This window comes from Carcharodon carcharias, chromosome 15, assembly GCF_017639515.1.
Source record: "Carcharodon carcharias isolate sCarCar2 chromosome 15, sCarCar2.pri, whole genome shotgun sequence".
NCBI lineage: Eukaryota > Metazoa > Chordata > Chondrichthyes > Lamniformes > Lamnidae > Carcharodon > Carcharodon carcharias.
The window spans coordinates 130,546,280-130,573,646 of NC_054481.1; the positions used below are offsets into that span (position 1 = coordinate 130,546,280).

Consider the following 27,367-nt stretch of genomic DNA (forward strand, 5'->3'; position numbering starts at 1 on the left):
GAGAGCAGAGACATGGGGTAAAAGAGCGTGAGTTGAGCGGTGGAGACACAGGATAAAAGAGCGCGGGGAGAGCGGAGACACAGGATAAAAGAGCACGATGAGAGCGGAGACACAGGATAAAAGAGCGCGAGGAGAGCGGAGACACAGGATAAAAGAGCACGGGGAGAGCAGAGACACAGGATAAAAGAACGCGAGGAGAGCGGAGACACAGGATTACAGAACTAGAGGAGAGTGGAGGCAGAGGATAAAACAGCGCGAGGAGAGTAGCAGAGACACAGGATAAAAACGCACGAGGAGAACAGCGGTGACGCAGGATAAAAGAGCACGAGGAGAGCGGTGGAGACACAGGATAAAAGAGCGCGAGGATAGCGGAGACACAGGATAAAAGAGTGTGAGGAGAGCAGAATCACAGGTTAAAAGAGCATGAGGAGAGCAGAGACACGGGGTAAAAGAGCGCGAGTTGAGCGGTGGAGACACAGGATAAAAGGGCGCGAGGAGAGTAGCGGAGACACAGGATAAAAGAACGCAATGAGAGGGGAGACACAGGATAAAAGAACCTGACGAGAGCGGCGGAGACACAGGGTAAAAGAGCGCGAGGAGAGCAGCGGAGACACAGGGTAAAGAGTGTGAAGAGAGCGGAGACACAGGATAAAAGAGTGCGGGCAGAGTGGAGACACAGGATAACAGAGCGTGAGGAGAGCGGCGGAGACACATGATAAAAGATTGCGAGGATAGCAGGGACACAGGATAAAAGAGCGCGAGGAGAGGGGGGACACAGGATAAAAGAGCATGAGGAGAGCGGTGGAGACACAGGATAAAACAGCGCGAGGAGAGCGGAGACATAGGATAAAAGCGAGCGAAGAGAGCGGGGGAGACAAGGATAAAAGAACACTTGGAGAGCGGACACAGGATTAACGAGAGCGAGGAGAGCAGAGACACAGGATAAAAGAGCTCAAGGATAGCGGAGACACAGGATAAAAGAGCGCGAGGATAGCGGAGACAAGGGATAAAAGAGCGTGAGGAGAGCGGCGGAAACACAGGATAAAAGAGCGCGAGGAGAGCGGCAGAGACACAGAGTAAAAGAGCGCGAGGAGAGCGGCAGAGACGCAGGATAAAAGAGCGCGAGGAGAGCGGAGACATAGGATAAAAGAGCGTGAGGAGAGTGGCGGAGACATAGGATAAAAGGGCGCGAGGAGAGCGGAGACCCAGGGTAAAAGAGCGCGAGGAGAGCGGTGGAGACACAGGGTAAAAGAGCACGAGGAGAGCGGAGACACAGGATAAAAGAGCGCAATGAGAGCGGAGGCACAGGATAAAAGAACCCGAGGAGAGCGGCGAAGACACAGGGTAAAAGAGCCCAAGAAGAGTGGCGGAGACACAGGGTAAAAGAGCGCGAGGAGAGCGGCGGAGACACAGGATAAAAGAGCGTGAAGAGAGCGGAGACACAGGATAAAAGAGCTCGGGCAGAGTGGAGACACAGGATAAAAGAGCGCGAGGAGAGCGGACACACAGGATAAAAGAGCTCAAGGATAGCGGAGATACAGGATAAAAGAGCGCGAGGATAGCGGAGACACAGGATAAAAGAGTGCGAGGATAGCGGAGACGCAGGTTAAAAGAGCGCGAGGAGAGCGGAGACATAGGATAAAAGAGCGTGAGGAGAGTGGCGGAGACATAGGATAAAAGGGCGCGAGGAGAGGGGAGACCCAGGGTAAAAGAGCGCGAGGAGAGCGGTGGAGACACAGGGTAAAAGAGCACGAGGAGAGCGGAGACACAGGATAAAAGAGCGCAATGAGAGCGGAGGCACAGGATAAAAGAACCCGAGGAGAGCGGCGAAGACACAGGGTAAAAGAGCCCAAGAAGAGTGGTGGAGACACAGGGTAAAAGAGCGCGAGGAGAGCGGCGGAGACACAGGATAAAAGAGCGTGAAGAGAGCGGAGACACAGGATAAAAGAGCGCGGGCAGAGTGGAGACACAGGATAAAAGAGCGCGAGGAGAGCGGACACACAGGATAAAAGAGCTCAAGGATAGCGGAGATACAGGATAAAAGAGCGCGAGGATAGCGGAGACACAGGATAAAAGAGTGCGAGGATAGCGGAGACACAGGATAAAAGAGTGCGAGGAGAGTAGCGGAGACACAGGATAAAAGAGCGTGAGGAGAGCGGTGGAAACATAGGATAAAAGAGCGCAAGGAGAGCGGCGGAGACACAGGAGAAAAGAGCGCGAGGAGAGCGGAGACACAGGATAAAAGAGCGCGAGGAGAACGGCAGAGATACAGGATAAAAGAGAACGAGGAGAGTGGCGGAGACACAGGATAAAAGAGAACGAGGAGAGCGGACACACAGGATAAAAGAGCTCGAGGAGAGCAGTGGAGACACAGGATAAAAAAGCGCGAGGAGAGCGGTGGAGACACAGCGTAAAAGAGAGCGAGGAGAGTGGCGGAGACACAGGATAAAAGAGCGCGAGGAGAGCGGTGGAGACACAGGATAAAAGAGCGCGAGGAGAGCGGAGACACAAGATAAAAGAGCATGAGGAGAGTGGAGACACAGGATAAAGAGCGCGAGGAGAGCGGAGACACAGGATAAAAGAGTGCGAGGAGAGCGGCGGAGACACAGGATAAAAGAGCGCGGGGAGAGCGCGAGGAGAATGGAGACACAGGATAAAAGAGCGCGGGGAGAGTGGAGACATAGGATAAAAGAGCACGATGAGAGCAGAGACACAGGATAAAAGAGCGCGAGGAGAGCAGAGACACAGGATAAAAGAGCACGGGGAGAGCAGAGACACAGGATAAAAGAACGCGAGGAGAGCGGAGACACAGGATAAAAGAACTAGAGGAGAGTGGAGGCAGAGGATAAAAGAGCGCGAGGAGAGTAGCAGAGACACAGGATAAAAACGCATGAGGAGAACAGCAGAGACGCAGGATAAAAGAGCACGAGGAGAGCGGTGGAGACACAGGATAGAAGAGCACGAGGAGAGCGGAGACACAGGATAAAAGAGTGCGAGGAGAGCAGAGTCACAGGTTAAAAGAGCATGAGGAGAGCAGAGACACGGGGTAAAAGAGCGCGAGTTGAGCGGTGGAGACACAGGATAAAAGGGCGCGAGGAGAGTAGCGGAGACACAGGATAAAAGAACGCAATGAGAGGGGAGACACAGGATAAAAGAACCTGACGAGAGCGGCGGAGACACAGAGTAAAAGAGCGCGAGGAGAGCGGAGACACAGCGTAAAAGAGCGCGAGGAGAGCGGAGACACAGGATAAAAGAGCGTGAGGAGAGTGGCGGAGACATAGGATAAAAGGGCGCGAGGAGAGCGGAGACCCAGGGTAAAAGAGCGCGAGGAGAGCGGAGACACAGGGTAAAAGAGCGCGAGGAGAGCGGTGGAGACACAGGGTAAAAGAGCACGAGGATAGCGGAGACACAGGATAAAAGAGCGCAATGAGAGCGGAGGCACAGGATAAAAGAACCCGAGGAGAGCGGCGAAGACACAGGGTAAAGGAGCCCAAGAAGAGTGGCGGAGACACAGGGTAAAAGAGCGCGAGGAGAGCGGCGGAGACACAGGATAAAAGAGCGTGAAGAGAGCGGAGACACAGGATAAAAGAGCGCAGGCAGAGTGGAGACACAGGATAAAAGAGCGCGAGGAGAGCGGTGGAGACACAGGATAAAAGAGCGCGAGGAGAGTGGCGGAGACACAGGATAAAAGAGCGTGAAGAGAGCGGAGACACAGGATAAAAGAGCGCGGGCAGAGTGAAGACACAGGATAAAAGAGCGCGAGGAGAGCGGTGGAGACACAGGATAAAAGAGCGCGAGGAGAGCGGAGACACAAGATAAAAGAGCATGAGGAGAGTGGAGACACAGGATAAAGAGCGCGAGGAGAGCGGAGACACATAATAAAAGAGTACGAGGAGAGCGGCGGAGACACAGGATAAAAGAGCGCGGGGAGAGCGGAGACACAGGATAAAAGAGCATGAGGAGAGCGGAGACACAGGATAAAAGAGCGCGAGGATAGCGGAGACACAGGATAAAAGAGCACGAGGAGAGCGGAGACACAGGATAAAAGAACGCGAGGAGAGCGGAGACACAGGATAAAAGAGCATGAGGAGAGCAGAGACACAGGATAAAAGAGCGCGAGGAGAGCAGAGACACAGGATAAAAGAGCACGGGGAGAGCAGAGACACAGGATAAAAGAACGCGAGGAGAGCGGAGACACAGGATAAAAGAATTAGAGGAGAGTGGAGGCAGAGGATAAAAGAGCGCGAGGAGAGTAGCAGAGACACAGGATAAAAACGCATGAGGAGAACAGCAGAGACGCAGGATAAAAGAGCACGAGGAGAGCGGTGGAGACACAGGATAGAAGAGCACGAGGAGAGCGGAGACACAGGATAAAAGAGTGCGAGGAGAGCAGAGTCACAGGTTAAAAGAGCATGAAGAGAGCAGAGACACGGGGTAAAAGAGCGCGAGTTGAGCGGTGGAGACACAGGATAAAAGGGCGCGAGGAGAGTAGCGGAGACACAGGATAAAAGAACGCAATGAGAGGGGAGACACAGGATAAAAGAACCTGACGAGAGCGGCGGAGACACAGGGTAAAAGAGCGCGAGGAGAGCAGCGGAGACACAGGATAAAAGAGTGTGAAGAGAGCGGAGACACAGGATAACAGAGCGTGAGGAGAGCGGCGGAGACACATGATAAAAGATTGCGAGGATAGCAGGGACACAGGATAAAAGAGCGCGAGGAGAGGGGGGACACAGGATAAAAGAGCATGAGGAGAGCGGTGGAGACACAGGATAAAACAGCGCGAGGAGAGCGGAGACATAGGATAAAAGCGAGCGAAGAGAGCGGGGGAGACACAGGATAAAAGAACACTTGGAGAGCGGACACAGGATTAACGAGAGCGAGGAGAGCAGAGACACAGGATAAAAGAGCTCAAGGATAGCGGAGACACAGGATAAAACAGCGCGAGGAGAGCGGAGACATAGGATAAAAGCGAGCGAGGAGAGCGGGGGAGACACAGGATAAAAGAACACTTGGAGAGCGGACACACAGGATTAAAGAGAGCGAGGAGAGCGGAGACACAGGATAAAGAGCTCAAGGATAGTGGAGATACAGGATAATAGAGCGCGAGGATAGCGAAGACACAGGATAAAAGAGCACGAGGAGAGCGGAGACACAGGATAAAAGAGCACGATGAGAGCAGAGACACAGGATAAAAGAACGCGAGGAGAGCGGCGGAGACACAGGATAAAAGAACGCGAGGAGAGCGGAGACACAGGGTAAAAGAGCCTAAGGAGAGTGGCGGAGACACAGGGTAAAAGAGCGCAAGGAGAGCAGAGACAGAAGATAAAAGAGCGTGAGGAGAGTGGCGGAGACACAGAATAAAAGAGCACGAGGAGAGCGGCGGAGACACAGGATAAAAGAGCGTGAAGAGAGCGGAGACACAGGATAAAAGAGCGCGAGGAGAACGGCGGAGACACAGGGTAAAAGAGCGCGAGGAGAGCGGCGACACAAGATAAAAGAGCATGAGGAGAGTGGAGACACAGGATAAAGAGCGCGAGGAGAGCGGCGGAGACACAGGATAAAAGAGCACGAGGAGAGCGGTGGAGACACAGGATAAAAGAGCGCGGGGAGATCGCGAGGAGAATGGAGACTCAGGATAAAAGAGCGCGGGGAGAGCGGCGACACAGGATAAAAGAGCATGAGGAGAGCGGAGACACAGGATAAAAGAGCGCGAGGATAGCGGAGACACAGGATAAAAGAGCATGAGGAGAGCGGAGACACAGGATAAAAGAGCACGATGAGAGCAGAGACACAGGATAAAAGAACGCGAGGAGAGCGGCGGAGACACAGGATAAAAGAGCGAGAGGAGAGCGGAGACACAGGGTAAAAGAGCCTAAGGAGAGTGGCGGAGACACAGGGTAAAAGAGCACAAGGAGAGCGGAGACAGAAGATAAAAGAGCGCGAGGAGAGTGGCGGAGACACAGAATAAAAGAGCATGAGGAGAGCGGCGGAGACACAGGATAAAAGAGCGTGAAGAGAGCGGAGACACAGGATAAAAGAGCGCGAGGAGAACGGCGGAGACACAGGGTAAAAGAGCGCGTGGAGAGCGGCGACACAGGATAAAAGAGCGTGAGCCGAGCTGTGGAGACACAGGATAAAAGAGCACCAGGAGAGCGGTGGAGACACAGGATAAAAGAGCACGAGGAGAACAGCGGTGACACAGGATAAAAGAGCGCGAGGAGAGCGGTGGAGACGCAGGATAAAAGAGCGCAAGGAGAGCAGAGACACAAGATAAAAGAGTGCGAGGAGAGCAGAGACACAGGATAAAAGAGCGCGAGGAGAGCGGCGGAGACACAGATTAAAAGAGCGCGAGGAGAGCGGCGGAGACACAGACTAAAAGAGCGCTAGGAGAGCGGCAGAGACACAGACTAAAAGAGCGCAAGGAGAGCGGCAGAGACACAGGATAAAAGAGCGCGAGTAGAGCGGAGACACAGGAAAAATGGGCACGAGGAGAGCGGAGACACAGGGTAAAAGAGCGCGAGGAGAGCGGTGGAGACACAGGGTAAAAGAGCGCGAGGAGAGTGGTGGAGATACAGGATAAAAGAGCGCGAGGAGAGCAGAGGAGACACAGGATAAAAGAACGCGAGGAGGGCAGAGACACAGGATAAAAAAGTGCGAGGAGAGTGGCGGAGACATAGGATAAAAAAGCGTGAGGAAAGTGGCGGAGACACAGGGTAAAAGAGCATGAGGAGAGCGGTGGAGACACAGGGAAACAGAGCGCGAGGAGAGCGGAGACACAGGATAAAAGAGCACGGGGAGAGCAGAGAGACAGGATAAAAGAACGCGAGGAGAGCGGAGACACAGGATAAAAGAACTAGAGGAGAGTGGAGGCAGAGGATAAAAGAGCGCGAGGAGAGTAGCGGAGACACAGGATAAAAGAGCGCAATGAGAGGGGAGACACAGGATAAAAGAACCCGACGAGAGCGGCGGATACACAGGGTAAAAGAGCGCGAGGAGAGCAGCGGAGACACAGGATAAAAGAGCGCGGGCAGAGTGGAGACACAGGATAACAGAGCGTGAGGAGAGCGGCGGAGACACATGATAAAAGATTGCGAGGATAGCAGGGACACAGGATAAAAGAGCGCGAGGAGAGGGGGGACACAGGATAAAAGAGCATGAGGAGAGCGGTGGAGACACAGAATAAAACAGCGCGAGGAGAGCGGAGACATAGGATAAAAGCGAGCGAAGAGAGCGGGGGAGACACAGGATAAAAGAACACTTGGAGAGCGGACACAGGATTAACGAGAGCGAGGAGAGCAGAGACACAGGATAAAAGAGCTCAAGGATAGCGGAGACACAGGATAAAACAGCGCGAGGAGAGCGGAGACATAGATAAAAGCGAGCGAGGAGAGCGGGGGAGACACAGGATAAAAGAACACTTGGAGAGCGGACACACAGGATTAAAGAGAGCGAGGAGAGCGGAGACACAGGATAAAGAGCTCAAGGATAGTGGAGATACAGGATAATAGAGCGCGAGGATAGCGAAGACACAGGATAAAAGAGCGCGAGGATAGCGGAGACACAGGATAAAAGAGCGCGAGGAGAGTGGCGGAGACACAGGATAAAAGAGCGCGAGGAGAGCGGTGGAGACATAAGATAAAAGAGCGCGAGGAGAGCGGCGGAGACACAGATTAAAAGGGCGCGAGGAGAGTGGCGGAGACACAGACTAAAAGAGCGCGAGGAGACCGGCAGAGACATAGGATAAAAGAGCGCGAGGAGAGCGGAGACACAGGATAAAAGAGCGTGAGGAGAGTGGCGGAAACACAGGATAAATGGGCACGAGGAGAGCGGAGACACAGGGTAAAAGAGCGCGAGGAGAGCGGCGGAGACACAGGATAAAAGGGCGCGAGGAGAGCGGAGACCCAGGGTAAAAGAGCGCGAGGAGAGCGGAGACACAGGGTAAAAGAGCACGAGGAGAGCGGTGGAGACACAGGGTAAAAGAGCACGAAGAGAGTGGCGGAGACACAGGATAAAATGGCGCGAGGCGAGCGGAGACACAGGGTAAAAGAGCGCGAGCAGAGCGGAGACACAGGGTAAAAGAGCATGAGGATAGCGGAGACACAGGATAAAAGAGCACGAGGAGAGCGGAGACACAGGATAAAAGAGCGCAATGAGAGCGGAGGCACAGGATAAAAGAACCCGAGGAGAGCGGCGAAGACACAGGGTAAAAGAGCTCAAGATGAGTGGCGGAGACACAGGGTAAAAGAGCGCGAGGAGAGTAGCAGAGACACAGGATAAAAACGCATGAGGAGAACAGCAGAGACGCAGGATAAAAGAGCACGAGGAGAGCGGTGGAGACACAGGATAGAAGAGCGCGAGGATAGCGGAGACACAGGATAAAAGAGTGCGAGGAGAGCAGAGTCACAGGTTAAAAGAGCATGAGGAGAGCAGAGACACGGGGTAAAAGAGCGTGAGTTGAGCGGTGGAGACACAGGATAAAAGGGCGCGAGGAGAGTAGCGGAGACACAGGATAAAAGAACGCGAGGAGAGGGGGGACACAGGATAAAAGAGCATGAGGAGAGCGGTGGAGACACAGGATAAAACAGCGCGAGGAGAGAGGAGACATAGGATAAAAGCGAGCGAAGAGAGCGGGGGAGACACAGGATAAAAGAACACTTGGAGAGCGGACACAGGATTAACGAGAGCGAGGAGAGCAGAGACACAGGATAAAAGAGCTCAAGGATAGCGGAGACACAGGATAAAACAGCGCGAGGAGAGCGGAGACATAGGATAAAAGCGAGCGAGGAGAGCGGGGGAGACACAGGATAAAAGAACACTTGGAGAGCGGACACACAGGATTAAAGAGAGCGAGGAGAGCGGAGATACAGGATAAAAGAACGCGAGGATAGCGAAGACACAGGATAAAAGAGCGCGAGGATAGCGGAGACACAGGATAAAAGAGCGCGAGGAGAGTGGCGGAGACACAGGATAAAAGAGCGCGAGGAGAGCGGTGGAGACATAAGATAAAAGAGCGCGAGGAGAGCGGCGGAGACACAGATCAAAAGGGCGCGAGGAGAGCGGCGGAAACACAGGATAACAGAGCGCGAGGAGAGCGGCAGAGACGCAGGATAAAAGAGCGCGAGGAGAGTGGCGGAGACACAGAATAAAAGAGCGTGAGGAGAGTGGCGGAGACACAGGATAAAAGGGCGCGAGGAGAGCGGAGACCCAGGGTAAAAGAGCGCGAGGAGAGCGGAGACACAGGGTAAAAGAGCGCGAGGAGAGCGGTGGAGACACAGGGTAAAAGAGCACGAGGAGAGTGGCGGAGACACAGGATAAAATGGCGCGAGGCGAGCGGAGACACAGGGTAAAAGAGCGCGAGCAGAGCGGAGACACAGGGTAAAAGAGCACGAGGATAGCGGAGACACAGGATAAAAGAACCCGAGGAGAGCGGCGAAGACACAGGGTAAAAGAGCCCAAGAAGAGTGGCGGAGACACAGGGTAAAAGAGCGCGAGGAGAGCGGCGGAGACACAGGATAAAAGAGCATGAAGAGAGCGGAGACACAGGATAAAAGAGCTCAAGGATAGCGGAGATACAGGATAAAAGAGCGCGAGGATAGCGGAGACACAGGATAAAAGAGTGCGAGGATAGCGGAGACACAGGATAAAAGAGTGCGAGGAGAGTAGCGGAGACGCAGGATAAAAGAGCGCGAGGAAAGCGGGGGAGACACAGGATAAAAGAGCGCAAGGAGAGTAGCAGAGACACAGGATAAAAGTGCACGAGGAGAGCAGAGACACAGGATAAAAGAGCATGAGGAGAGCAGAGACACGGGATAAAAGAGCGCGAGTTGAGCGGTGGAGACACAAGATAAAAGAGCGCGAGGAGAGCGAAGACGCATGATAAAAGAGCACGAGGTGATCGGAGACACAGGATAAAAGAGTGCAAGGAGAGCGGAGACACAGGATAAAAGAGTGCGAGGAGAGCGGAGACACAGGATAAAAGAGCGCAATGAGAGCGGAGATACAGGATAAAAGATCGCGAGGAAAGCGGCGGACACACAGGGAAAAAGAGCCCAAGGAAAGTGTCGGAGACACAGGGTAAAAGAGCGCGATGAGAGCGGAGACACAGGATAAAAGAGCACGAGGAGAGCGGCGGAGGCACAGGATAAAAGAGCACGTGGAGAGCGGAGACACAGGATAAAAGAGCGCGAGGAGAGCGGAGACACAGGATAAAAGAGCACGAGGAGAACGGCGGAGACACAGGATAAAGGAGCGCGATGAGAGCGGAGACACAGGATAAAAGAGCACGAGGAGAGCGGAGACACAGGATAAAATAGCGCAAGGATAGTGGAGATACAGGATAAAAGAGCACGAGGAGAGCGGAGACATAGGATAAAAGAGTGCGAGGAGAGCGGAGACACAGGATTAAAGAGCACGATGAAAGCGGAGACACAGGATATAAGAACCCGAGGATAGCAACGGAGACACAGGGTAAAAGAATCCAAGAAGAGTGGCGGAGACACAGGTTAAAGAGCGCGAGGAGAGCAGCGGAGACACAGGACAAAAGAGCGTGAAGAGAGCGGAGACACAGGATAAAAGAGCGCGGGGAGAGTGGAGACACAGGATAACAGAGCGTGAGGAGAGCAGCGGAGACATAGGATAAAAGAGCGCGGGGAGAGCAGAGACACAGGATAAAAGAGCGCGAGGACAGCGGAGACACAGGATAAAAGAGCACGAGGAGAGCGGCGGAGACACAAGATAAAAGAGCGCAGGGAGATCGGAGACACAGGATAAAAGAGCACGAGGAGAGTGGAGACACAGGATAAAAGCGAGGAGAGCAGCAGAGACACATGATAAAAGATTGCGAGGATAGCGGGGACACACGATAAAAGAGCGCGAGCAGTGTGGGGACACAGGATAAAAGAGCACAAGGAGAGCAGTGGAGACACAGGATAAAAGAGCACAAGGAGAGCAGTGGAGACACAGGATAAAAGAGCGCGAGGAGAGCGGTGGAGACACAGGATAAAAGAGCGCGAGGAGAGCGGTGGAGATACAGGATAAAACAGTGCGAGGAGAGCGGCGGAGACACAGGATAAAAGATCGCTTGGAGAGCAGACACACAGGATAAAAGAGCGCGAGGAGAGCGGACACACAGGATAAAAGAGCGCGAGGAGAGCGGCGGAGACACAGGATAAAAGAGCGCGAGGAGAGCGGCGGAGACATAAGATAAAAGAGCACGAGGAGAGCGGACACACAGGATAAAAGAGTGTGAGGAGAGCGGCGGAGACACAGGGTAAAAGAGTGCGAGGAGAGCGGCGGAGACACAGGATAAAAGAGCGCGAGGAGAGCGGAGACACAGGATAAAAGAGCGCGGGGAGAGTGGAGACACAAGATAACAGAGCGTGAGGAGAGCAGCGGAGACACAGGATAAAAGAGCGCGAGGAGAGCGGAGACACAGGATAAAAGAGAACGAGGAGAGCGGCGGAGACAAGATAAAAGAGCGCAGAGAGATCGGAGACACAGGATAAAAGAGCACGAGGAGAGTGGAGACACAGGATAAAAGCGAGGAGAGCGGCAGAAACACATGATAAAAGATTGCGAGGATAGCGGGGACACATGATAAAAGAGCGCGAGGAGCGTGGGGACACAGGATAAAAGAGCACAAGGAGAGCGGTGGAGACACAGGATAAAAGAGCGCTTGGAGAGGGGACACACAGGATAAAAGAGCGCGAGGAGAGTGGCGGAGGCACAGGATAAAAGAGAACGAGGAGAGCGGACACACAGGATAAAAGAGCTCGAGGAGAGCAGTGGAGACACAGGATGAAAAAGCGCGAGGAGAGCGGTGGAGACATAAGATAAAAGAGCACGAGGAGAGCGGACACACAGGATAAAAGAGTGTGAGGAGAGCGGCGGAGACACAGGGTAAAAGAGTGCGAGGAGAGCGGCGGAGACACAAGATAAAAGAGCGCGAGGAGAGCGAAGACACATGATAAAAGAGCACGAGGTGATCGGAGACACAGGATAAAAGAGTGCAAGGAGAGCGGAGACACAGGATAAAAGAGTGTGAGGAGAGCGGAGACACAGGATAAAAGAGTGCAATGAGAGCGGAGATACAGGATAAAAGATCGCGAGGAAAGCGGCGGACACACAGGGTAAAAGAGCCCAAGGAAAGTGTCGGAGACACAGGGTAAAAGAGCGCGAGCAGAGTGGCGGAGACACAGAATAAAAGAGCGCGAGGAGAGCGGCGGAGGCACAGGATAAAAGAGCACGTGGAGAGCGGAGACACAGGATAAAAGAGCGCGAGGAGAGCAGAGACACAGGATAAAAGAGCACGAGGAGAACAGCGGAGACACAGGATAAAGGAGCGCGATGAGAGCGGAGACACAGGATAAAAGAGCACGAGGAGAGCTGAGACACAGGATAAAATAGCGCAAGGATAGTGGAGATACAGGATAAAAGAGCACGAGGAGAGCGGAGACATAGGATAAAAGAGTGCGAGGAGAGCGGAGACACAGGATTAAAGAGCACGATGAGAGCGGAGACACAGGATATAAGAACTTGAGGATAGCAACGGAGACACAGGGTAAAAGAGCCCAAGAAGAGTGGCAGAGACACAGGTTAAAGAGCGCGAGGAGAGCGGCGGAGACACAGGATAAAAGAGCACGGGGAGAGTGGAGACACAGGATAACAGAGCGTGAGGAGAGCAGCGGAGACATAGGATAAAAGAGCGCGGGGAGAGCAGAGACACAGGATAAAAGAGCGCGAGGAGAGCGGAGACACAGGATAAAAGAGCACGAGGAGAGCGGCGGAGACACAAGATAAAAGAGCGCAGGGAGATCGGAGACACAGGATAAAAGAGCACGAGGAGAGTGGAGACACAGGATAAAAGCGAGGAGAGCGGCAGAGACACATGATAAAAGATTGCGAGGATAGCGGGGACACACGATAAAAGAGCGCGAGGAGTGTGGGGACACAGGATAAAAGAGCACAAGGAGAGCGGTGGAGACACAGGATAAAAGAGCGCGAGGAGAGCGGTGGAGATACAGGATAAAACAGTGCGAGGAGAGCGGCGGAGAGACAGGATAAAAGAGCGCTTGAAGAGCAGACACACAGGGTAAAAGAGCGCGAGGAGAGCGGACACACAGGATAAAAGAGTGTGAGGAGAGCGGCGGAGACACAGGATGAAAGAGCGCGAGGAGAGCGGCGGAGATACAGGATAAAACAGTGCGAGGAGAGTGGCGGAGGCGCAGGATAAAAGAGAACGAGGAGAGCGGACACACAGGATAAAAGAGCTCGAGGAGAGCAGTGGAGACACAGGATAAAACAGTGCGAGGAGAGCGGAGACACAGGATAAAAGAGCTCGAGGAAAGCGGTGGAGATACAGGATAAAAGACTGCGAGGAGAGTGGCGGAGACACAGGATAAAAGAGCGCGAGGAGAGCGGTGGAGACACAGGATAAAAGAGCGCGAGGAGAGCGGAGACACAAGATAAAAGAGCACGAGGAGAGCGGAGACACAGGATAAAAGAGCGCGAGGAGAACGGCGGAGATACAGGATAAAAGAGTGCGAGGAGAGTGGCGGAGGCACAGGATAAAAGAGAACGAGGAGAGCGGACACACAGGATAAAAGAGCTCGAGGAGAGCAGTGGAGACACAGGATAAAAAAGCGCGAGGAGAGCGGTGGGGAGACAGCGTAAAAGAGTGCGAGGAGAGCGGCGGAGACACAGGATAAAAGAGCGCGAGGAGAGTGGCGGAGGCACAGGATAAAAGAGAACGAGGAGAGCGGACACACAGGATAAAGAGCTCGAGGAGAGCAGTGGAGACACAGGATAAAAAAGCGCGAGGAGAGCGGTGGAGACAGCGTAAAAGAGCACGAGGAGAGCGACGGAGACACAAGATAAAAGAGCGCAGGGAGATCGGAGACACAGGATAAAAGAGGACGAGGAGAGTGGAGACACAGGATAAAAGCGAGGAGAGCGGCAGAGACACATGATAAAAGATTGCGAGGATAGCGGGGACACACGATAAAAGAGCGCGAGGAGTGTGGGGACACAGGATAAAAGAGCACAAGGAGAGCGGTGGAGACACAGGATAAAAGAGCGCGAGGAGAGCGGTGGAGATACAGGATAAAACAGTGCGAGGAGAGCGGCGGAGGCACAGGATAACAGAGCGCTTGGAGAGCGGACACACAGGATAAAAGAGCGCGAGGAGAGCGGACACACAGGATAAAAGAGTGTGAGGAGAGCGGCGGAGACACAGGATAAAAGAGCGCGAGGAGAGCGGCGGAGACACAGGATAAAAGAGCGCAAGGATAGCGGAGACACAGGATAAAACAGTGCTAGGAGAGCGGAGACACAGGATAAAAGAGCTCGAGGAGAGCGGTGGAGATACAGGATAAAAGACTGCGAGGAGAGTGGCAGAGACACAGGATAAAAGAGCGTGAGGAGAGCGGTGGAGACATAAGATAAGAGCGCGAGGAGAGCGGCGGAGACACAGGATAAAAGAGCGCGAGGAGAGCGGCGGAGATACAGGATAAAAGAGTGCGAGGAGAGTGGCGGAGGCACAGGATAAAAGAGAAGGAGGAGAGCGGACACACAGGATAAAAGAGCTCGAGGAGAGCAGTAGAGACACAGGATAAAAAAGCGCGAGGAGAGCGGTGGAGACACAGCGTAAAAGAGTGCGAGGAGAGCGGCGGAGACACAGGATAAAAGAGCGCGAGGAGAGCGGTGGAGACACAGGATAAAAGAGCACGAGGAGAGCGGAGACACAAGATAAAAGAGCATGAGGAGAGTGGAGACACAGGATAAAGAGCGCGAGGAGAGCGGAGACACAGGATAAAAGAGTGCGAGGAGAGCGGCGGAGACACAGGATAAAAGGGCGCGAGGAGAGTGGAGACACAGGATAAAAGAGCACGATGAGAGCAGAGACACAGGATAAAAGAACGCGAGGCGAGCGGCGGAGACACAGGATAAAAGAGCGCGAGGAGAGCGGCGGAGATACAGGATAAAAGAGTGCGAGGAGAGTGGCGGAGGCACAGGATAAAAGAGAAGGAGGAGAGCGGACACACAGGATAAAAGAGCTCGAGGAGAGCAGTAGAGACACAGGATAAAAAAGCGCGAGGAGAGCGGTGGAGACACAGCGTAAAAGAGTGCGAGGAGAGCGGCGGAGACACAGGATAAAAGAGCGCGAGGAGAGCGGTGGAGACACAGGATAAAAGAGCACGAGGAGAGCGGAGACACAAGATAAAAGAGCATGAGGAGAGTGGAGACACAGGATAAAGAGCGCGAGGAGAGCGGAGACACAGGATAAAAGAGTGCGAGGAGAGCGGCGGAGACACAGGATAAAAGGGCGCGAGGAGAGTGGAGACACAGGATAAAAGAGCACGATGAGAGCAGAGACACAGGATAAAAGAACGCGAGGCGAGCGGCGGAGACACAGGATAAAAGAGCGCGAGGAGAGCGGAGACACAGGATAAAAGAACGCGAGGCGAGCGGCGGAGACACAGGATAAAAGAGCGAGAGGAGAGCGGAGACACAGGGTAAAAGAGCCTAAGGAGAGTGGCGGAGACACAGGGTAAAAGAGCGCAAGGAGAGCGGAGACAGAAGATAAAAGAGCGCGAGGAGAGTGGCGGAGACACAGAATAAAAGAGCACGAGGAGAGCGGCGGAGACACAGGATAAAAGAGCGTGAAGAGAGCGGAGACACAGGATAAAAGAGCGCGAGGAGAACGGCGGAGACACAGGGTAAAAGAGCGCGAGGAGAGCGGCGACACAGGATAAAAGAGCACGAGGAGAGCAGAGACACAGGATAAAAGAGCGCGAGGAGAGCGGAGACACAGGATAAAAGAGCGTGAGGAGAGTGGAGACACAGGATAAAAGAGTGCGAGGAGAGCGGAGACACAGGATAAAAGTGAAATAGTGATGTCACAGGAAAGCTGTGACCTGATTAGTTAGTAGGAAATCTGCACCAAATTTGAAAAAAATACTGCAAAGCTAATTAATAAATGAAATATCTAAGTAGAGATGGCTGGGCAGGTGATGTGCTGTAGCTGTATGATGTGGGAGCTGGCAGATCCCATTGCGAGCCGCAGTGACCTCATCTGCAGCAAGTGTTGGTTGCTGGAGGAATTCCGGCTCAGAATTGATGAGCTGGAGTCCGAGCTCCGGACTCTGCAGCACATTCGGGAGGGGGAGAGTTACCTGGACGCTTTGTTTCATGAGGCGGTCACATCCGGTAGATTAAGTACCTCAAGTCCGGTCAGTGGTCAGGGTCAGCAGGTGTGACTGCAAGTGAGGCTGGTAGAGGGATCCTGTGTTCAGGAACAGAGGAGCCTCAGCTCTTGACCTGGTCCCACAGGTACGAGGTACTTGCTCCCTGTGTGGATGAGGAACAGGGCTGTAGGGAGGATGAGCCAGCTGACCACAGCACCGTGGCACAGGAGGCCATTCAAGATGGGGAAGCAAAAACACAAGTGGTAGTTGTAGGGGATTCTATAATTAGGGGAATTGATAGCATCCTTTGTAAGCAGGATCGAGAATCCCGCCTGTTGCCTGCCAGTGCCAGGGTGAGGGACATCTCTGACCGGCTTGAAAGGATATTGGACAGGAAGGGGGAGCATCCAGTTGTTGTGGTCCACGTCGGGACAAATAACATAGGTAAGACTAGGAAAGAGGACCTGTTTGGGGATTATCAGGAACTTGGAACTAAATTAAAGAACAGGTCCTCAAGGGTTATAATCTCTGGATTACTACCCGAGCCATGTGCAAATTGGCAAAGGGACGAGAGAATAAGGGAAGTAAACACGTGGCTAAAGGAGTGGTGCGGGAAAGAGGGGTTCCATTTCGTGGGGCACTGGCATCAGTATTGGAACAGGAGGGATCTGTACCGTTGGGATGGTCTCCACCTGAACCGATCTGGGACCAATGCTCTAGCGAAAAGGGTAAATAGGGTAGTCAACAGGACTTAAAACTAGAAAGTTGGGGGGAAGGGAAGGGTAAAACTCCAAGAAGTATGACTAATGGGAAACAAAGCAGCAGGTTAGTGTGTCGGGCTGTGTGGGGGTTGGGGGGGCGGCGCGGGTGGATTCAACTTCATGGAAAATTATGAACAAACTGAAAAGAAAGGAGAGCCTAGGAGAGGCTATTAAAGTCTCCAGAACACAAAATAGGACAGAGTGTTTGGAAAGGGCTAGGAATCTAACTTCAACCACATCAGATAAAGGGACGACAATGAGAAAGGGGACGGGAAATACAGGACTGAAGGTGTTGTATCTGAACGCACACAGTATATGAAATAAGGTAAATGAGTTTGTGGCGCAGATTGAAATTGGCAGGTATGATGTGGAGGGCATCACGGAGACATGGCTGCAAGGGGATCAGGACTGGGAGCTAAATATCCAAGGATATACCTCCTATCGAAAAGATAGGCAGGTTGGCAGAGGGGGTGGGGTTGCTTTGTTAGTAAGAAATGAAATGAAATCAATAGCAAGAAACGATGTAGGGTCAAATGATGTAGAATCTGTGTGGGTAGAGTTGAGGAACCGCAAAGGTAGATAAACCATAATGCGAGTTATGTACAGGCCTCCGAACAGTAGTCAGGATGTGGAGCACAAGATACACCAGGAGATAGAAAAGGCATGTAAGAAAGGCAAGGTTACAGTGATCATGAGGGATTTCAATATGCAGGTAGACTGGGAAAATCATTTTGGTAATGGATCCCAAGGAAAGGAATTTGTGGAATGTCTACGAGATGGCTTTTTGGAGCAGCTTGTGGTGGAGCCCACTAGGGAACAGGCAATTCTAGATTTAGTGATGTGTAATGAGGCAGATTTGATAAGGGAGCTTAAGGTGAAGGAACCCTTAGGAGGAAGTGACCATAATATGATAGAATTTACCCTGCAATTTGAGAGGAAAAAGCTGGAATCAGGTGTAATGGCATTACAGTTGAATAAAGGCAACTACAGAGGCATGAGGGAGGAGCTGGCCAGAATTGACTGGGAGATGAGCCTAGCAGGAAAGACAGTGGAACAGCAATGGCAGGAGTTTCTGGGAGTAATTTGGGAGATACAGCAAAAATTCATCCCTAGGAAGAAGAAGCATAATAAAGGGAGGACAAGGCAACCATGGCTGACAAGGGAAGTCAGGGACAGCATAAAAGCTAAAGAGAAAGCATACAATGCGGTGAAGAGTAGTGGGAGACCAGGGGATTGGGAAGCCTACAAAGACCAACAGAGGACAACTAAAAAAGAAATAAGGAGAGAGAAGATTAAATAAGAGGGTAAACTAGCCAGTAATATAAAAGGAGATTGTAAGAATTTTTTTTAGATATATAAAGGGTAAGAGAGCGGAAAAAGTGGACATTGGGCCGCTGGAAAATGGCGCTGGAGAAGTAATAATGGGGAACAAAGAAATGGTGGAGGAACTGAATAGGTACTTTGCGTCAGTCTTCACGGAGGAAGACACGAGTAACATCCCCAAAGTTCAAGAGAGTCGGGGGGCAGAGGTGAGTATGGTGGCCATTACCATGGGGAAGGTGCTAGAAGAACTGAAAGGTCTGAAGGTGGATAAATCACCTGGACCAGATGGATTACATCCCAGAGTTCTGAAGGAGATAGCTGAAGAGATAGTGGAGGCGTTAGTGGTGATCTTTCAGGAATCACTGGAATCAGGGAGGGTCCCAGAGGACTAGAAAATCACTAATGTAACCCCCCTGTTTAAGAAGGGGGTGAGGCAAAAGACGGGAAATTACAGGCCGATTAGCCTGACCTCGATCGTTGGTAAGATTTTAGAGTCCATTATTAAGGATGAGATTTCAGAATACTTGGAGGTGCATGGTAAAATAGGGCAAAGTCAGCATGGTTTCAGCAAGGGGAGGTCACGCCTCACAAATCTATTAGAATTCTTTGAGGAGGTAACGAGCAGGTTAGACAAAGGAGAGCCAATGGGTGTTATCTACTTGGACTTCCAGAAGGCCTTTGACAAGGTGCCACACAGGAGGTTGCTCAGTAAGATAAGAGCCCATGGTGTTAGAGGCAAGGTACTAGCATGGATAGAAGATTGGCTGTCTGGCAGGAGGCAGAGAGTGGGGATAAGGGGGTCCTTCTCAGGATGGCGGCCGGTGACTAGTGGAATTCCGCAAGGGTCAGTGTTGGGACCACAACGTTTCACTTTATACATTAATGATCTGGATGAAGGAACTGAGGGCATTCTGGCTAAGTTTGCAGATGATATAAAGATAGGTGGAGGGACAGGTAGTATTGAGGAGGCGGGGAGGCTGCAGAAGGATTTGGACAGGTTAGGAGAATGGGCAAAGAAGTGGCAGATGGAATACAACGTGGGGAAGTGTGAGGTCATGCACTTTGGTAGGAAGAATAGAGGCATAGACTATTTTCTAAATGGGGAGAGAATTCAGAAATCTGGAGTGCAAAGGGACTTGAGTCCTAGTCCAGGATTCTCTTAAGGTTGAGTCGGTAGTTAGGAAGGCAAATGCAATGTTGGCATTTATTTCGAGAGGACTAGAATATAAAAGCAGGGATGTGCTGCTGAGGCTTTATAAGGCTCTGGTCAGACCACATTTAGAATATTGTGAGCAATTTTGGGACCCGTATCTCAGGAAGGATGTGCTGGCCCTGGAGGGGGTCCAGAGGATGTTCACAAGAATGATCCCCAGGAATGAAAGGCTTAATATTTGAGGAACGTTTGAGGACTCTGGGTCTATACTCGATGGCGTTTAGAAGGATGAGGGGGGATCTGATTGAAACTTACAGAATACTGAAAGGCCTGGATAGAGTGGACGTGGGGAAGATGTTTCCAATAGTAGGAGAGACAAGGACCCGAGGGCACAGCCTCAGAGTAAAGGGAAGACCTTTTAGAACAGAGATGAGGAGAAACTTCTTTAGCCAGAGAGTGGTGAATCTATGGAATTCATTGCCACAGAAGGTTGTGGAGGCCAGGTCATTGAGTGTACTTAAGACCGAGATAGATAGGTTCTTGATTGGTAAGGGGATCAAAGGTTACGAGGAGAAGGCGGGAGAATGGGGTTGAGAAACATATCAGCCATGATTGAATAGCGGAGCAGACTCAATGGGCCGAATGGCCTAATTTCTGTTCCTATGTCTTATGGTCTTATGTCCTACTGTTATTATGTTGGATTGAGGATTTTAGCTCTACCAGGTCATAATTAAAACCAATATAAAACAGACAGATTGCAGTTCTATGATTTTGTGCACTTTACCTAATATAATATGAATTATTTGAAGAAAACAAAGATGAGTTACCGTTTTGTTCTTTGTTGGTGTGAAGGAAAAAATGAGATTGTGAGTTGCTCCTGGTTGAAGGGATCGAAGAGAATTTAACAGCTCAAAAGGTCCACCAGGATCCAGAACAGATGATTTCAGCTGTAACATTGTTAGTCAAAGATTCACTTGGATAAGACCACAGGAAACCAATATTATCGAGTGAAAGGAATTTAGGCATGCTCTACCCTCATGCCTCTGATGCTGACCATGACAGCACACCAGAAGATCTATCCTTTGACATTCTCTTGTGTGGAGAAGCACAATGCCAACCTTGGCACCATCCCTTATTGGATTTATTAATCTACATTCTACTGTCCCACAGTGCAGCATGTTATTGTATTAATAAACTCGGCCAAACTGCATCTTAATGTGCTGCTTGAATTGTGAATGAAATTTAGCAACTCATTTTAAAGCTGCAAGGTTCCTGTGATTCCTACAAGGTGAGCATTCTTTGAGAATCTTTATGGGAAATAGTGGCCAGGGTTTTCATGTAGTTGTGGTGACACCATGACTTATCCAAAATGGCACTGGGACCCTGGATCCTGAAGTCCTGCCCCCATTTGCAACAGAACCTATTTACACTGGGGATGGGGAGTGGTGGTGGGGGGTGGGGTGGGGTGGGGGGGGGGGGGTTGGGGGGAGCGGGGAGTGTGGCGGCAGGGAGAGAAAGGGGTGGATGTGTAGAGGCATGGGGGAAACGCAAACCCAAACCCAGCAGGGCTATTTGAACTCAGTGTTTCTTTTGAACAAGGTCCATTTCCCACAATGTGCGACTTATGATTTTTAATAGTAGACATGAATGTGCATAAAAGGTGGATAAGATTTGTGGAACTGTCAAGCTGTCAGGTTATTTAAATCCCCTGCTACTAAGTTTTGAAAAAAAAACACCCTGCTGTATCTCTGAGTTGAAAAAGATTGGTGTTTGCAATTTCAATTGTTGTTTGTTGACATAAGCCTGAGGGCTATCATTATAGCATTTTACCTGCTTGACTGCTTCCACAACCTGTCATTATCACAGTTGGAGGCTGTAAGTTCATAGTTTGATTGACAACTCTAAACGGTTATTAGGGAATTAGCTGTCTTTGATGTAGGGCTATGAATACAAATGTTTTTATAAGGTATTAAGTACTTGAAGGGATTTAAATGTATTGAATGGGCTTTTATTAATGTGAGTATTTCTAATGTAGTGAAGTCTGTAACAGATACTTAGAACTTTATTTTCTTTCATCTCAGCATGGCTCCTGAGGGCTGCCCATGTTGGATACTGGGTAAGTTGACATAGATGGTGTAAGGACAAAGGGTGGTGGGCTCATGGGTTGACATGAGTTGGCATTAAGTTGGCATGGAAGGTATGAAGAGCCATGTGGATTGGATATGTTAGGATAGGAAACAGTTAAAGAGTCAACTAGTGATTAAGTGAGTAATTAGAGGTAAATTTGTTAAGAACATCACAGGGTGAATATAAAGCAGAAATAGGTGGGGATCTGGGAGTGGATTTTTATATTGGTAAGAATAAAGCACTGTGGAAGAAGGCAAGACTTTTTTTTAACCTACTAGTCATTGGAGTTTTACAGGGTAGCTGGGCATAAATTGGTACAGAGGGTATGAAGTTGGGTAGAGGGGCAAAGGTTTTCATAGAGGATATGAGATACCAAGGTGAGGTGTGTGGGACATGGTTTGGCATGGATGGGGCGTGGAGAGTGAGTGGGTGGCGGGGAGGGGGTGCAAGGGCTAGAGGGCCCAACTAAGATGAATCCGAGAGCACCAAGGCAGGCCTTTTAACTAGCCTGCCTTGGAACTCAGCAACACCTGTGGCTGCCTCCGAACTGTTTCTAGGGGTGGCAGGACCAACTTCAGTGCACATCCGGCCCCGGAATGAAAATCCGGCCGTTTGGGACGGTTTCTCTCGAGGCAGGCGCACTGAGCTGGGAATTCTCCTGATTCTGTGCACACATCTTGGGACTGAAAATCCAAGCCAGTAAGTGGAAGATAGCCATTTGATTTGTGTGTAGAGGTTAAGACAGGGGGGCACACCTGCCAGAAACTGCCCAGTATAAATTATTGATAGAAATCAGGGAATACATAACCTTTCATTTGGACAATTGCATAGAGCACAAAGAGGTGAAAGAGGAAAAGTAAATATAAACAGCATAAACTCACGTTACATCTAAGACCATCCAATATCTTCAAGAGACTTCTTGGAACTCATGGAGGAAATAAGTACTAACTATAATAGAAAAGGATACATCCAGGGAGCTTTGAGAGATATTCTGAATCTCGACTCTTTTGAGCACTCTCTGTCCTGCAATAATGGTATGAAAGTAAATTGTATTGACTTAAATTTAAAGCACTTAACATGTCCGCAAGGAAAATCGGCCCTATTATCTAAAACGTCCACATCAGGCATGTACCAGGTTTAGCACTTAAGGCACTTGGAAAACATGAAGGAGAATCAGAACATTCAGACAGATTGGATTATTTAACCAAATGTTTGATCAAGGCTTGTGAAATTTAATCAACTCCCACAGAGTGACTGGTGGATTTGACCCAAACTTTTGTCAGAGAGGCCTGACTAAGAGCAAGGAGCATTTGGCTGGAGGAAAATAACAGATGCAATAGCAAACAGTCTGAAGCTGTACACAACACGGGACTGTCAAACTCAAAACCATGGTGAGATTTTCACGTGTGTGTTCAAGAAACGTTCTTTTACAAGTATTCTATGTTTTGAATTTTTCTCCAACCCTGAAGATGCTAGCTGAAGCTGGAGTAAAATCTGGTGGATGTTGGCCAACCTCTGTATCTCAGCCACTTTTCATGGTTATTCACTCATGGGGACATCAGAGTTGAGACCTAATATATTCTGACTGGAAATCCACACGTGTACATTTTCCAGCATAAGTCACCATGCAACCATCAGAAGCTGGAACGTTAGCTGATTTTTCCCTTTCTTAGCCTGAGGCATGACAGTCATTGCAGCACTTTTACTGCCATTCTGGCTGAGATTAAAAGCTTCAGTAGCAACATGGGTACATAATTGGCTGAGTGACAAGAAACAGAGTGTAGTGGTTAATGGATGTTTTTCAGGCTGGAGGAAGGTTTGTAGTGGAGCTCCCAAAGGATTAGTGTTGGGACCTTTGCTCCTACTGATATGTATTATGACCTAGACCTTGGTGTACAGAGCACAATTTCAAAATTTGAGGATATGAAACTTGGAAGCATTGTGAACTGTGAGAAAGATGGTGTATAACTACAAAAGGATATTGACATGTTGGTGGAATAGGCAGACAAGTGGCAGATGAAGTTCAATGTGAAGTGATTCAATTTGATAGGAAGAACATGGAGAGGCAATGTAAAATAAAGGGTACAACTCTAAAGGGGGTACAGGAGCAGAGGGACCTGGGTGTATAAGAGCATAAATCACTGAAGGTGGCAGGACAGGTTGAGAGAGCAGTTAATAAAGCATACAATATCCTTGGCTTTATTCATAGGGACATAGAGTCCAAGAACGTGGAGGTTATGTTGAACTTGAATAGGACACTAGTTTGGCCTCAGCTGGAGTATTGCATCCAATTCTGGTCGGCGCACTTTAGGAAATATGTGAAGACATTGGAAAGAGTGTAGGAAAGACTAATGAGAATGGTTCCAGGGATGAGGCACTTCAGTTCTGAAGACAGATTGAAGAAATTGGGACTGTTTCCTTTGGAGAAGAGAAATCTGAGAGGAGATTGACAGAGGTGTTTAAAATCATGAGGGGTCTGGACAGAGTAGATAGGGAGAAAATGTTCCCACTTGTGAAAGGATCAAGAACAGGAGGACACAGATTTAAAGTAATTGGCAAAAGAAGCAAAAGTGACATGAGGAAAACCTTTTCATGCAGCAAATGGTTAAGGTCTGGAATGCATTGCCTGAGAGTGTGGTGGAGGCAGGTTCAATCGAGGCATTCAAAAAGGAATTGGATATGTAAAGGAAGAATGTGCAGGGTTATGCGGAGAAGGTAGGGGTATGGCACTAGGATATTTGCTCATTTGGAGAGCAGGTGCAGACACAATGGGCCAATTGGCTTTCTTCTGTGTCATAACAATTCTGAAATTGTATATTGGCCAACAGCATAGTGAAGGTCAAATCAAGAACCTGGAATCTTCATGGATGATGTGGCCCAGTTCCACAGGTGCCATTTATTTACTAACTAAGTTATCAGGGATTCAAGAAACATTTTTTGTATTCTCAATTAAATCTGTCATGAATTCTGTAATTGAACCAAAAGTATAATCAGTTAGTTAGGCACTTCTTCTCACCTACTGCAATCGCTCCAAAGTCCACCATATTCTGTATGTTACCAGAAATGAGTACCATTGGTGGGGCAACTGTAGGGCAATTAACCTGCAGGTATAGGGTGTTGTAGATGCTACAAATATATAAAATATTAATAGTTATTGCTACAGTAGGCCTCAACATGACTTCAAAACACAAAATTACTAAAAACAATGGGATAGATTTTCAGGCAAAAATTCAGCATTTTAGATCAGGCACCTGTTGTAGGAACTGCCTGAGTTTTACATCTAAATTATAAATCCACCCCACAGTTTATCCTTCAACAAATAACATCCCCCCTTAAACAAGCTATTATTCAAATATCAATGCGTAAAGCTAAGAGGTTTGTGTAACAAGATTTATAATTCATTAGATGACTTTAAAAAAGTATATTTTTATATTGCCAGCTATTTTATTGTTCATCTGTCTATATGACATATCTGTATCAATTTTAGAATAAGTGGGTATATTGCACTCCCCTCTCAATTTTGGTACCTCCTCTGACATTGATAACATATTTCCTAAGAGGATGATTTTTTTAGAGCCCAAACAATATCAGGTGATGTTACTGTGTCACTTTGATCTTATCCCATGTTATGGCCACTTGATTATCAGAGATCGAAAGCCACTGTTATCATAGATCAATGGCAGAACACAGTTTTGAGTTTTATTAATCCCATGATTTAATCACAGTGCTTAAAAAAATCTCAATGTTTAGAAGTAACACTAACAGTTTGGATCACAGTCTCGCTACTGGAGAAAGTGTTCAAGAAAGTGACATCAGCTGTTTAAAGGGTCATTGATTACTACTGACCAATAAAAATGCTAGAAGGTGATAAACTTTTGGACATCATGTGATTACAATTGGCCAAGAAAAATAATGCTTTTTATTACATACATAATAGCAATCATGCTGCTTCATAAGTTATACTATAGAGAGTTATGATGATAGATTTAGATGAGGAAAGATGGGAGGAGGCTTGAGTGGAGCATAAACACCAGTAAGGACTGGTCGGGCTGAATGGCCTGTTTCTGTGATTTGTCAAAAATCAAGGTCACAGAAGACATATGCACTTGTTTCAAGATTAAGAGAATACAATTGAATGCTGAGTGTTTTAGGCCAAGATAAGGTTTATTATAAGCACAATATTATTAATGCTATTGTACCTGTATGGGTTGTAACCTGACCCTTTATGGTCTGTTGTCTGAGGTGTAACAAAACAGGGAATGACAAGTGAATGAAACACTTCCCTGAAATTCTTCAGCAATGAAGTAAGAGCTGCACTGTATTCATCAGAACTGAAACAATGGAGAACAGGGTTATTTGAAAAGAACGAATATCTTCTGAATCTTGAGGTATAAATTGGGTCCTGTCAAAGGCTACAGATTTTATAAGTGCCACATCTGGATAATTACATAACATGCAAGGCATTACATTTTTGATTATACACTTCAAGTTGAAACAATTCCGACAAAACATACAACAGCAAAGAAAATAAATTGTACCAGTCAAGTGAAATGATGATTATAAAACACTAGCATTATTTTTACTACTTTGTTAAAATTTAAATAATAAATAAGTACCGTACATGGGGGTACTGGTTACTTTTTTATTTTAAGTGAAAAGTACATTTATTGTGGAAATTGCTTATAAAAATAGCCATGAATTGATATTAGAAATTTATATGAGCAATAACAATCGGAACATGACGGAAACATTTACCCAGAATACAATATAAAAAAGTGTTTGTTGGACTGTGTCCTCAAATACATGATGGTCCTGATATCCCTCCCCTTTCTTGTGTTGGTGATGGAGAGGCAGAATTCATTAGAAATGTGCTTTATGCGGTCAAGGTGCCATAAGCCTTGAATTTGGTGGGCCAGGCAATAAGCGTAGCATAGCCACACCCTCAGTGCAGATCTGGCCCTTGGCAGCTGCTTGCATTGGAAATTTGGGGCCGAATCAGAGAGTGCAGCTGTGGTTGGGTTGCAGCCTGTAGGAAGGTACATTAGTGCTTCTTCTTTTCAGGGCTCATGGTTTTTGCCATTTAGTAAAGTTTGGAATCCCACCCTCATGGTTGCCTTGTAATACCCTTAGAATTAAAGCTGACCATGCTTGCCACTTGGAATTTGAACTGGAAAGCTTGTATAGCAGAATTGCAGGCAAGTATCCTACACTATCTTCTTTTATACATTCTTTCATGGGATGTAGGCAGCGCTGGCCAAGCCAGCATTTATTGCCCATCCCTAATTGCCCTTGAGAAGGTGGTGGTGAGCTGCCCCCTTGAACTACTCCATTCACGCAGTGTATTTTCATCTGTGGCTGATGCAACTGATGCTTTAACTATAGGTGCAAGTTACAACTTCTGAAGCAAATATTACACTTTTTCCCCAAATTGAAAGCAACTGTAATAATTTTTCAACTTCATGTTGAATACACAGTTGCACCCAGTCAGTGCACACTAGCCTTTCAGGCACATAGCACTTATTAGTTTCTGTCCATGTAATGAATGAACAGAATATCATGAGTGGTGCAGCTCTGAATTCCTGATGTGTGCTTTCATAGAATCAAATCAGAGAATGGTTACAACACAGGAGGCCATATGGGCTGTCAGGGCTGTCTCTCTACAAGAGCAATTTAGCTACTCCCACTCCCCTGCCTTATCCCCATTGTTCTCTGAATTTTTTCCTTTCAGGTGTTTATTCAAGGCCAAAGTTCTGTGTCTAGATTACAAAATTCATAAAATTACCCTCATTTCCAAAGTGACAAAAACTGTGCAATAA

At 49.0% G+C, this 27,367-nt stretch overlaps 1 protein-coding gene across 1 annotated transcript in view; it reads right to left on the bottom strand.

Annotated features, from left to right (window-relative positions):
• The window catches only part of cfap74 (cilia and flagella associated protein 74), a 346,673-nt gene that overhangs the window by 152,793 nt on the left and 166,513 nt on the right, over positions 1-27,367 (bottom strand). The window contains exons 29-31 of the mRNA XM_041207020.1: positions 25,751-25,882; positions 24,572-24,677; positions 20,252-20,371 (exon numbers count right to left, since the gene is read on the bottom strand). Coding sequence (XP_041062954.1) covers positions 20,252-20,371; positions 24,572-24,677; positions 25,751-25,882 — 358 coding nt within the window. The remainder of the gene's footprint in view (positions 1-20,251; positions 20,372-24,571; positions 24,678-25,750; positions 25,883-27,367) is intronic.